This window comes from Heterodontus francisci, chromosome 42, assembly GCF_036365525.1.
Source record: "Heterodontus francisci isolate sHetFra1 chromosome 42, sHetFra1.hap1, whole genome shotgun sequence".
In the NCBI taxonomy this organism is placed as follows: domain Eukaryota; kingdom Metazoa; phylum Chordata; class Chondrichthyes; order Heterodontiformes; family Heterodontidae; genus Heterodontus; species Heterodontus francisci.
The window spans coordinates 11,746,634-11,759,148 of NC_090412.1; the positions used below are offsets into that span (position 1 = coordinate 11,746,634).

Here is a 12,515-nt window from a genome sequence, read left to right on the forward strand (position 1 = left end):
GCCCAATAGGTTTGGTGCATGCAACACCAAAATCCAATTCCCTTCCAAGACAAAATACAGCAGTTTCCTAATTCAACTATTAGATATAGGTAAAATAAAAGCAAAATACTGCGGATGCTGGAAATCTGAAATAAAAACAAGAAATGCTGGAACCACTCAGCAGGTCTGCCAGCATCTGTGGAAAGAGAAGCAGAGTTAACGTTTCGGGTCAGTGACCCTTCTTCGGAACTGACAAATATTAGAAAAGTCACAGGTTATAGGCAAGTGAGGTGGGGGTGGGGCAAGAGATAACAAAGGAGGTCTAGATTGGACCAGGTCACATAGCTGACCAAAAGGTCACGGAGCAAAGGCAAACAATATGTTAATGGTGTGTTGAAAGACAAAGCATTAGTACAGATTAGGTATTAATATACTGAATATTGAACAGAGGCAAGTGCAAACATGAAAAAAACAGTGGGTAAGCAAACTGAACAGACTAAGATGAAATGAAATAAATGCAAAAAAAAAAATTGTAAAAAATGTAAAAAAGAATGTTGAAAAAAAGGAAGAAAAAATGACTAAAAATGAAAGTAAAATGGGGGGCTGTCATGCTCTGAAATTATTGAACTCAATGTTCAGTCCGGCAGGCTGTAGTGTGCCTAATCGGTTAGATATAGGTACATGGTCTTTGGCATGAGTCTATTGTACCCATGATGTGGAACAACCTTTAAAAAAGAGAGGAAAGTCCAGTCATTTCAGGGTACTTTTTTCTGATCTTGGTAAGTAGCCAAAGACAAAAAAAAAGCTGCCAATCTCGAGAGACCATTGGCAGTCCTCAAATTACCTCAGGACCTAATTTCATGATTAGATGTTTTGCCCTAAAGAGACACAGTCCCACCTTAACAATGGAATAGTGGGCAACGTGGTATAATTATATATGAGTCATACATGGTGTACTGCTTCTGTCATTATAGGTGAGTTTGTCTTCAACTTTCATGGGCAATGCCAAGGGAACTTTATTAATGTTTGGACAAATAAAATATATCCTTGAAGTAAAATAATGGTAGCTATGAATATATTGGAAAGCTTTCCATAGTTTTGAAGATGTAGGAATTTGAAGATGTAAGAATTAATGAAATTAGTGAAATTAAGCCCAGGCTTCTATCCTTAATAAATAGATAAAACTTGTACTTATATGAGAGAATCTATTCTAATTTCAGAGAAAAGCATTCTAATCTTCCCTGTGATGGTAATGTGTTGGCAGTGCCTACATAGTGTCTCACAATAAGATCAAATGCAAGGCCAGAAGCGATTCTTAAGGGCAAATTATATTAAAATGCCTTGGTATAGATTTGTGATCTGATATGAATATGATGTAGGGAGTTCAGTAACATCCATGACTACCATCCACGCATTCTGTTCACCAGATAAATCAATATGTGGTTTTGATTGGAGGGGTTGTCATTTTAGTTAAACCTTCATTAATTTTCCCATCAGCAACAGCATCTTAAATGAGTAATAAAGTGAGGGCAAACTGGAGCACCCAACTGTAATTCTATTTGGGGAGTTTATATCTGGTGGAATTAAAATGAACTGGAAACAATGGCATTCTGAGCTCGTATTTGAATTGTTGTGGAATATGTCCTAGGAAATAAATACAACGCTGATCATACTGTTTGCATTTAAGGCAAATCTACCTTCACCCAAAACATTTGCCTAGCTGGTTTTGTGTCATTAAATGAGGTAATGAGAATACTTTGACAGCTTGCACCTCACCTCTCATGACCATTCTCCTGGCCTCCGCCCATTCGGTCCTGCTATCTGATGTGAGCAGCCCAATCGGTGTTACTCCGTCTTCCTCATTCTCTGCCATTTTCACTATCTTTCTCAACTGAGTGAATAAGTCGGTTTCGTTCAAACGTCTGAAGTTTATGACAACATCCAAAACGAAGAACTGGAAACAAATGGAAACGAAGCTAATGTTTGGAGTAAAATGTTGAAAGGTGTGGATTACATTTTTAAAGACCCCTTTAAATCGTGGGTCTGGATTACTTGGTGGGGCGGGGGGGGGATGCTATTATTAATGCAATTGAAAAAGTAAATGTATAACCATCTGGAGAGGTAAGTTGCCCGATATTTATGATCTTTGAGCTCATTTGCCCACTCTAAATAAGGTCACCCTGGCATCAATTGTTAAATGCCTTGCATCTAGCTATTCTTTATCCCCGGTAGAAATTGAAGCATCACCTGATTCTGACAGGCCACTATAACGTGCTCTGGTTCCGGCATGACACTGCTTTTCTGGACAGCCAGTGTGTCTTTCTGGTGACCTGGCAGACGGTAGGATGAGAAGAGCCTGTAGTACTGCTCCATACACAAGGGATGTCCAGCAAGTTGACCACGGGCATAATCAACAGGTAATGCACGGCTGGAAAACAGGTGTGAAAGTAAATGTTTGTTTCAGCGTAATACCCCAGCTTCCCCCTTACTCATGCCCCTACAATCTCCATGTCAGCTGTTGTTTAATTTAGGATTCTGCCAGGGCAAAAATTTTCTGATTGTGTAACGGCAGAAATCTGGATTTTTCCTCTGCTTAAATTGGTAAAAGATCTGAAAAATCTATTTATAAATGTTAATATTTTGGGAGCCACGATACGATTTTTGACTATAAGCCAATAAGTGGGCTAATAAAAACAAGAAATGCTGGAAATACTCAGCAGGTCTGGCAGCATCTGTGGAGAGAGAAACAGAGTTAACGTTTCAGGTCAGTGACCTTTCATCAGAACTATCACTGACCTGAAATATTAACTCTGCTTCTCTCTCCACAGATGCTGCCAGACCTGCTGAGTATTTCCAGCACTTCCTGTTTTTATTTCAGATTTCCAGCATCTTCAGTATTTTGCTTTTATTGCAATAAATGGGCTAGTTGGCTGTCAATAAACTACCAGGAGGATTGCGAATGTTCTGATCAAACAGTAGCCAGATATTGACCCTTCACTGTCATCAATTAAATCATTGACAAAAATTAAGACCAGCGCTGTCGGGCAGTGATCAAAGAGGTATGAGATAAGGTAACAAGCATCATGGGAGAATACTAACACTGGGAAGGGTGAAGGGTTATTTTGCAATTCTAAGAATTCTAGATGATCGAAATAGCACTTCTTTATTTCCTCTATCTCACTCATGTTACTATGGCCCCTGCTTCATCAATCTTTGGTCCCTTTTAGTCTGCAAATCCTTACACGCCCAATGTGCTGACAGGAAAATTCAGGGCATTCTCTGCTATCCTATCTCATTCTTTTGCAACAATTTAAAGCTATGGAACTCAATCATGCCCTCACCCCACAATCTCCAGACTTTACAAACGACCTCTAATCACTGTCTCCCCTTGTTCTTTCAGACCTTGACCGGACATTGTTCAAAGGCCTTGCTCTTGGTTTTCCAAGACAAGGAAACCTACATTTTATCTATTGTTCTCATTTAATATCCAACGTTATATGTGAACCATTTTTAAGGCATTTTGGACAAGGAACTTATTTTCACTGAATAGTCTTAGGTTTGCTGGAGAAACAATGGAAAAAAAGAAAAGCATAATCGCCCATGTTAACGAGGTAGGGGAATATTGTATTGAATGCTATGGTCAATTTTATTCATTGCTTGACATCTGAATGGTGATAACTTACGCGTCTATTACCACTTTGTAATCCAGTATTCCAGAAATGAGGCGGGCAGCAAACCTGTAAAGGAAGATAAAATACTCGTAATGTTAGCACGACGGTGAGATTTCTCCAGTGCGGGCTAGCCCCACGCGAGGAAGAATGCTAAAACATCATTTCTTATCCAAGAGAGTTCCGCCTGACTGTGATTACAGAAGTAGAGTGCAGATTTCACTAGGTAACGCTGATACCTCGCAGCCTCAACACTGAAGAGCTGTCCAGGTTCGAACTAAATTAGTCTGTTATGAGCTAGTTCATGTTACAGCTACGACCTTAAATCTGCCAAGGTGTATAGAGGAGATTGTGAACTCGGTTTACATCTGCTGCATATCACTCTTGCATGAAATAACAGTGACAAGACATTTCCACCAGGTACTTTATCGCATATGCAAAGGCTATAGGGAAAGATATACAAAAATAATCTGCCTTTGGAACATGACCAGGAAATGGTCCCAAGTTAATATTTCTGAGCAGAGTTCACAATATCTCAACCTACAGCTTCTGAAAACACTGCATGGTTGCGTTGGAAACACTGAATGATCATTCTAACTATGCATGTTACAAAAGTGCATTTCTGTCCTGCTATGTGATCGGACAGGGTATAATTGTACCTGAGTTGATCACCCTCGTCCCGGAAGTTCTGGCGAGGAAACACCATTCCAGGACTGGAGTTTACCGCAAGTGCAGCTGAATTGCGGAGATACATATCGTCCAACCACCATTCGTAAACCTTGGGAAGAAAATGAAAACCTGCTTAATGTCACCTCTTATCAATTAGTTGTATTATCTTTGGAAATGCCTTTTTTTGGTTCTCTAATTCATTCCTTGGTTTCAATTTAAATATTAAAGAAAATTCAGAAGCAGACAATGATTTATTGATAAAAGCAAAATACTGCGGATGCTGGAAATCTGAAACAAAAACAAGAAATGCTGGAATCACTCAGCAGGTCTGGCAGCATCTGTGGAAAGAGAAGCAGAGTTAACGTTTCGGGTCAGTGACCCTTCTTCGGAATGATTTATTGATGCCGGTTCGTTCATAAAGTTCGACAAATACCAGCAAAAGGGGAATGGGTGATCTTTACATTCCATCGTCTGGTTCGTATATTGAGACAACATTAAAAAACATCGGCTTCAATTTCTATCATTGCAGAATGGTCCTATTGAAGGTATTTAAAATCTATTTGATCAACTTAATCAGCAAGGTGCCACATTTTAAATCACCGTAAGCACATGGAATGATTTATTCTGAATATAGAAAGTCGATGTTAAATTGGCAGTGAAACCAACGAAACAAGAATCCCTTGCGAAACCAGTGGAACGCACATCATCTGCAAAACAGAGGTCGTGATAATTATATTTCATAAATTTCTAAACATAATTACATTTACTCAGTAGCTTCTCTGTTTACTTGCATTCTCAGTCTAAGGTAGTAAAAGCAAGTGAATTAACCAGATCTATCGTATTGACGGTGCAGAGTTGTACCATTTACCCAGTTAACTTTACTTTCTCTTCGCTTTATCAATTGTTGCTGCAAAAATTCTCCAATCTCTCCACGGGCGCCAAACCTTTCGACAATAGCTGTGGAGGTTTTGTACTGATCCTCCGTGACCAGGTGTTTCATACAGTTCAGGTACATGTCCAAGGTCTCTTGTAGAGGGGGGACCGGCAGCTTGGGGAGCACCTGCAGCACAGACAGGTTCAAGAGGAATGAGGTGACATGAGGCAAGAGTCGTTTTTGAATAATAAAGCTATTCAGTTAAATGAAACAAAGCAGTGAAAACAAGGGAGCGGTGCAGGCCTGATTGTTCCGTTATACGATTCGCTAACATGGGCTTCTTTACACCACCAACAACTTGCATTTGGAAACTGCGCCAGTTTGTCATTTGCATTGCAAATCCCACTTCGCATTCTGTATAGGCTTGCGAAAGGGTAGCCCGCGGACGAAGTGTTATAAGTCGAAAGTATTTTGCACTATCTGAACCCAAGTCCTGCCAAGAAGTGCTTTAGAAATGTCCATTACTCATTGTTGCAACGTAATGATATTAAGATCCTGACAATTCAATTAATTCACAACTCTGCTCTCTCCATAATGTGTTGCTCATTAACTCATCCATTTGAGCTATTACAATGGCAGCGACAATTCTTAATCTAACCATCTGCCACATCGAAAAGTAATGGTTTTACGTATTCAACCCCGTTGAGTGATGTAAAAGCTACATTAATACTTGACAGTGTTTGACTAGTTACTGTACCCAGCTTAGTTTAAACATGGTACTCCGTTAACATTCGATTATCAAGCTGCACAGTTACATTATAGAATTTGCACACATCAAAGGGGATGGGGAGAGCCTGGATCAGACTGTAAAGTGTGTATAAAAGTTGTAGTACATAGCTGTTCCGGCGAGCTTTGGGTCGGACCGAGTCCTGGTTATTGTTATTGAGGACTGGCATCGTTCAGCTGTGGTCTCACACTGCCGATAAAAGAAAGACACACACAACCGGGGCACGGGATCAAAGAACTCCTAGTTTGAAGAGAGAATACAAACGGACACGTTTAGCTCCGTATCAATGGATTAATATCTGGATTCACTATTCGACATAAAAACACAGCAACCTGTACTCTGTATCTATCTGTCCCTCTATCCTTTCTTCATATCTCTCTATCTGATTGCCTTTCCCTACATTTCACCCCTCATTATCATCCACTCATACGTGAAAGCAAATTGGAATCTCTGATCATCACTAACCCGTTCTTGAAAGTATATTGACTTGCACTAAATCCATTCCAACAACCTAATATCCACATAATATAAAAACACTTTTCCGTGGCTATATAAATAGATTAAGAGAAAGACCTAGAATGCAACCGTAATGCGACTTCAAATAAAACAATTTCAAAAGGAGAAAGGCACTGGAGAATTCCGATCAGTCAACTTTTAAGTCCCCTCCTTTTGGGTAACGCACAAATCAAGCGTGTTTGGGGCATCTAAACCATTTCTAACCTTGAAGTATTCTGCAACCTATTAATAAAAGGAGCTAGCACTTGGACATACTTCATTTTCAAAAGAAGTTTTAAGTGCCAATCGTCAACCAACTGATATTCATACTTACCGAGCTGCTCTCAGCTTCATGAGTTCACATGAAACGAAGGGAACGGTGACTTCAAAGAAATTTCCTTTCCAACCCCATCGTTGAAACAAGATTTTGGTTGCATAGAAAACTCTTTCATTCTGCTCGCATCCTCGTTCCTCACCCTTGTAAGTGACGTGCGATGGAGCCTGAACAGGATTTGTGCCGGGCTCTGCGATACTTTCTCTTGAGCCTCCCCTTTTCCCTATTCGTCGAGCCCCAAAAGCAACAGCGTCATACGTGGCGTCATCTCCATTCATTTTACATTGGAATGAAGGTGGCCAGAATTCGGGGGCGGGGTGGGGGCTACTTTGAATGATGGCCTTCCTAAGATCTAAGCTTGTCATTTTTAGGTGTGGGTGTATGTGTGTGTTTTATAGCTTCGCAGCACTGATAATCTAGATGGAATCTCAAACCGCTGGATGTTGCTTTTATTAAGATATGTGCCATTGAACATATTCTTTAGTGGATAGTCAGAAGCTTTTTCCCAGGGTGGAAGAGTCAGTTACTAGGGGACATAGGTTTAAGGTGAGAGGGGCAAAGTTTAGAGGGGATGTGCGGGGCAAGTTCTTTACACAGAGGGTGGTGAGTGCCTGGAACTTGCTGCCGGGGGAGGTGGTGAAAGCAGGTACCATAGAGACGTTTAAGAGGCATCTTGACAAATACATGAATAGGATGGGAATAGAGGGATACGGACCCCGGAAGTGCAGAAGGTGTTAGTTTAGGCAGGCATCAAGATCGGCGCAGGCTTGGAGGGCCGAATGGCCTGTTCCTGTGCTGTACTGTTCTTTGTTTGTTCTTTGAACAGCCCAATGCTATTTCAAAGGAAGAATAGCGCAGTATGGAGAGTAAACTTCACATCACATTGAGCATCTCTAGTTTTGCTTGTAAATTAATTGAACGGGGATTGTGCAGTGTACTCACTCGACCGCACATTTAAGATACGCGAGTTTTCGTAACTTAAGGGGTCTTCCCAATAGACATGTTTTCTTGTCGAACAGAAATCTGAATTTTTTTTTTGAGAATAACGAATAAAATTGCGTAACAATCTTCTTGTTGCCTTCAATAGACAATTTGGTCAAAGTGGTTTGATGTTTTTCCCATGAACAGTTTGCTAGAGATCTGTAATTGGACGTAATCGAGATTTCCAGTTTCTAACACACAATGACACATTCTCACCTGTGTATAATTAGACTTTACGCTTCGTATAAAATGGAGCACACTCCAAAAGCAAAATCAAATTTAGTGTCTTGCAAATTTCAAATTTCATCTGTGCAGAACATGATGAAAAGCATGAATAAGTATACGTTATATCCCTGGGACGTTGCTGAATGATTATTTAAAGGAGTGTTATAAATAATTTGGCGATTAGGAACTATTGATGAACTGTTCCAGGTTTCATTATTTTTCACCAGAAGATGAAGGACTGCACTAGGAAAGGATAACCCAAGGCGTACTAACTCCATCAATCCTTATACAATATATTGAGCGAATAGTCACCACTGCACTTCATTAAAATATTTGGACACAATTCTAACCCTTTCGCTTTCTAACTGGAATAACCTACCAATAGCCTCTTTCTCAGTTATTTAGATTCTCCAAACCAGAACGTCACAAGCGATCTATTATTTCCGTTTATTGCAAATTTTTACTAATTTTAATTGTAACTTTTCATTTTTTTTAACTTATTTTCAAAAAATGACGCTTATTCTCGTTATTCTGAGACTATATTTAGTGATGAATTCTGATTCTGATTTTATATTTGAGTGTGGTTTCTATGATTTGTAACGAGTTGCTGTTGTATGGTTTTCCTATGCAGTCTCATTCTATGATTTTCTGATGAATTCTGCTTATACAAATCGTGCGATGCCCGATGTCGGCTGGGGCAGTAATCACTGTGGAAGGTGCGCCGATGCGAAATTATCTGCTAATATTTGCAGATTTTGGTGAGCGCTCGAAGAGTAGTTTCCAAATCCTTGAAGAACTCGGCTCAGTAGAAAGTCGCGACTTCCGCTACCTTACTTTTACAAGGATTTTCTATATTATCAAAGTTTCAACAGGTTTCAACTCATATACCTCACGTATGGTTGAACCTTTTTAGATCTCCCAGGAAATCTTGTTTTGACTTCATGTTATCGAATATGCCGGCGGTGTCCAGACAGTGTACAATGTAACGTTAATAAACTCCAATATTTGCAGCATAAACTGGAACTTGTAAAGGTGTCTGGATTTTGCTCATTTATTGATAAGCTGTGCATTTTGCAATCATTATGATTTTCAATGTTTGAACCTAAGAGAACCTTCAGGTGCTCACTGAAAAACTGAGATTGAGACATTTTCTCATTTTCATTGAACCTTCGTACGCAAAGAAGAAAGCCATTCGGCCCATCAGATTTGTATCAGCTTTTTTGAAGAGTAATCCCACTCCCCGCCTCTTTCCCCATATCCTTGCAATTTTTTCTCCTTCAAATATTTATCCAATTCCCCTTTGAAGGCTATATTCATCACCATATCAGGCAGTGCATTCCAAATTCTAACCATTTGTTGCATTAAAAAAAAGTTCCCTCGTGTTGCTCCTGGTTCTTCAGGCAATTACCTTAAATCTGTGCCTTCTGATTTTATAATTATCTTACGGAGAATTCTGACGAATGGGTATTAGAGTTGAGAACAATGTTCAAGGTACATACAGCAGAGTGTTCCCCCATCTTATTGCCGCGATTAGCACTTCAACTAAACACCCGCAGTCTTCTTGTGGTGCTTCATAAAGCAAGTATTGTTTCAATTAGGAACATTTATAGTATTAGCATCAATTTAGTTTGTTCCAACTGAAACTCTGAGCAAGACTGGAATTCATAGAAAGAAGAGACTGATAATGTTTTAGTTATTGGTGTGTTGTATCTGAAATAAGTACTTTAACCACATCGTTCCCGACATGTTTCTTCACTAAATTTCCAGAAACTGAATTTTTAAGGGTCAATACGATTTCCTAACACTAATATGTCCGTATTGTACGCGAAAAATGAAAATATAATAATTTTAAAGCAAGTACAAACTTAGTGAATCTGGCGCCTTAAACCTAATGCATCAGCACAGACGGTTTATCTGGCACTGAATGTATGAAAGACCGCTGATGTTGATTTATTCAAACTCAAAGTCAACCACATCTTGATCCAGACTTTAATCTGACATAGTATTTATAATATAGCAGCACACAATGGTCGAAAAAGTACTATACAGAGCTTCATTCTCAAAGAAAAATACACAATCGCGTTTGCTTCAATTCAAATCGTTGGGGACCAATCTAAGGAGCATCCAGCATATACAATATTATATTTCCCGTCAGATCCCTGAATTACATGATGCTTTTAATACATACGGCTATTTACTTTTCACACAAGATGTACAACCTAAAACTCTCACATACTGATACAATTCAAGCAAATGTTGCACAGAATATCATTTAAATAGATTCGTGATAAATGTACTTTATTATGAATGCTGGGTTTTGATTGAATTCAGATCATCATAATTCCATCTTTATCACATTCTCCATCCCCTTAAGACTCATGAAATAAGCAATTACATAAATTATACAAAAGTAATTCACGACGATGGTTACATCAATTCTGGGTTATATTAGACATCTAGAATGTCACAGACGGGCAAAGATGTGCTGCATTTCATTCACTTATGTCCTTGGAGGATTTGGCTCTTGAAGGGTTTTGAGGCTAACTGTACTCACTACCGGATGAATCATCTTCGGACAGAATCTGTCCCGTTTGTTTTCTCCTGGAGCTTTCATTATCGGTATTATCCAGGACTCCAGACGTGGAATAGTGACCTCCCGAGCTGCCATACCCTTTCTTACTCGTCATGCGTTCTTCCATCTTGATGGTGTCGTACAGCCCTTTGGGTCCCTCCTCCAAAAGGACATTTCTCTCAGAAAGCGAGGGTTTCATTTGGCATACGTTTCTGAGCAGCAGGAGGGCAGGGGCATACAGAACGTTGGCACAGCCCATGCCAAGGTTGAGCTGTACAAAGCCCAAAGTGTGGACAATTTGGCCGGCCACAATGGGTCCCAGGGCATAAGCAACAGAATAGGAGATGTCGGCTATGGCATATACACTACCATATACAGACACATGACGAACATCTACCAGGAAGGCAAGGGTCGGCAACAGGGCAGTGTCCACTAGCGCTATCCCAAAACAAAGGGCACACAACGGGATAATAAGTTCTTCAAAATTCCTGCAAGCTGGGACTGTACACGAGCTAGCACCTATAATAACCATGCCTATTGCCCCGTAGAACCACTGGTAATTGGGATATCTGGCAGCTAGTTTTACAGTGATGTACACGCCTAGGACGTGCGGGAAAAATGCCGGTAACCACGTTAGTCCCATTTGCCATTCACTGGCATTCATTGTCTTTTTCATCCAGTTTGATATGGTCGGTTCTAGGAAAGCTAGAGGGATGTTACAGGTGGTCAGAGCCCCGGCTACAACAGCGATATAAGGGTCGATCATCAGTTTATAGATGGGACTGCCTTGGGGCAGGTTTTCACGTGATCTGCTAGAAAAGGGTGTAATGACCGTTAGCAACAAAATACCGTCCAGCAGGGAGACAAGTGATAGAACTAAGAAGGGGACACTCTTGCCCGCGAACTCGTATAATATACCTCCAAAGGGGGGCGCCACCAAACTTCCAAAAGAGATGAAAGCCAAGGCGATGCCAAGGGCCGTGCTCCTCTCCGACTCCTCTGTATATTTGTCCGCGATCATTGCAATTCCCGAAGTGTCCGCAAATGCAGATCCCAACCCTTGCAGGCTTCTGGCGACGAATAACATGGCATAACTTTCGCCGAAGGCAAAGGTGAGAGTGGACAAGAACAGAATGGTCAGCCCTATGAACAGAGGGATGTCACAGCCCACTCGGTCAATGAAAGTGCCAGTCAATGGGTTGGCAAGCAACTGAAGGATGGCTTTCGACGCAAAGAGCACCCCGATTTGTATGTCTTCGTTTGCATTCGGGTTCCTGTATAAGATAGGCTTCTGCGTGGAGTTGACGAACGAGCCATTGCTTCCGTCCGAAGCTGACGTGACATAGACCAGTTTATAAGTTCTTATAGTTTCAAGGTAGTTTGGTATAATTGGTACAATGACCATATACAGCATGTTGTCCAGCAAGAGTGCAATGCAGACAATGACCAGCATAATTCTCCGCTGCCGCCGCGGTTCCTGCATTGCACTGCTTACCTGTTTAATTCTTTCGCCAACCACGGTTGAAATTTTCACCACGGCTGACTTGGCCAGTCCGATGATCATTTCGGCAGCCATGGTGTGTCCACTAGCGGTCCGTGCAAACTTTCGCCCAATTCCCCAGCCTCCACCCCCAGCACAATCCCTAACCTCTTGGACAGACGGATACTGTAACTATTAGCTCCACATCGATTTCCCCGAGAGTTTTCTGGCTTTACTTCTGATCTGGGAAAGGGACAGACACAGTCATCACTCTGTCTGGAATGTGTTTTTGTTGCATAGCCCCTGGTACCGAGAGGGAGCTCACAGGAGCAGGCCAAATGAGGCGGTGCAAAGATTTTAGGCTTGGCTGTAATTCCTCGCCCAGTCCAGAGAAACCACAATGCAGAGATTCTTGTGACTAGCGAGCGCTGAGATGTTTAGGAGAATGAGC

At 40.9% G+C, this 12,515-nt stretch overlaps 2 protein-coding genes across 2 annotated transcripts in view; both read right to left on the bottom strand.

The window, feature by feature from the left end:
• The window catches only part of chata (choline O-acetyltransferase a), a 29,164-nt gene extending 23,018 nt beyond the window's left edge, over positions 1-6,146 (bottom strand). Inside the window, exons 1-6 of the mRNA XM_068020310.1 lie at positions 6,084-6,146; positions 5,185-5,376; positions 4,307-4,425; positions 3,663-3,716; positions 2,227-2,407; positions 1,756-1,933 (exon numbers count right to left, since the gene is read on the bottom strand). Of these exons, the coding sequence (XP_067876411.1) occupies positions 1,756-1,933; positions 2,227-2,407; positions 3,663-3,716; positions 4,307-4,425; positions 5,185-5,376; positions 6,084-6,146 (787 nt within the window). The remainder of the gene's footprint in view (positions 1-1,755; positions 1,934-2,226; positions 2,408-3,662; positions 3,717-4,306; positions 4,426-5,184; positions 5,377-6,083) is intronic.
• A 4,406-nt stretch (positions 6,147-10,552) lies between these two features.
• slc18a3a (solute carrier family 18 member 3a) lies at positions 10,553-12,160 on the bottom strand. Its single transcript, XM_068020311.1, has one exon. It carries the CDS (start codon positions 12,158-12,160, stop codon positions 10,553-10,555), a length of 1,608 nt encoding a protein of 535 aa, XP_067876412.1.
• Between the last annotated feature and the right edge of the window lie 355 nt (positions 12,161-12,515).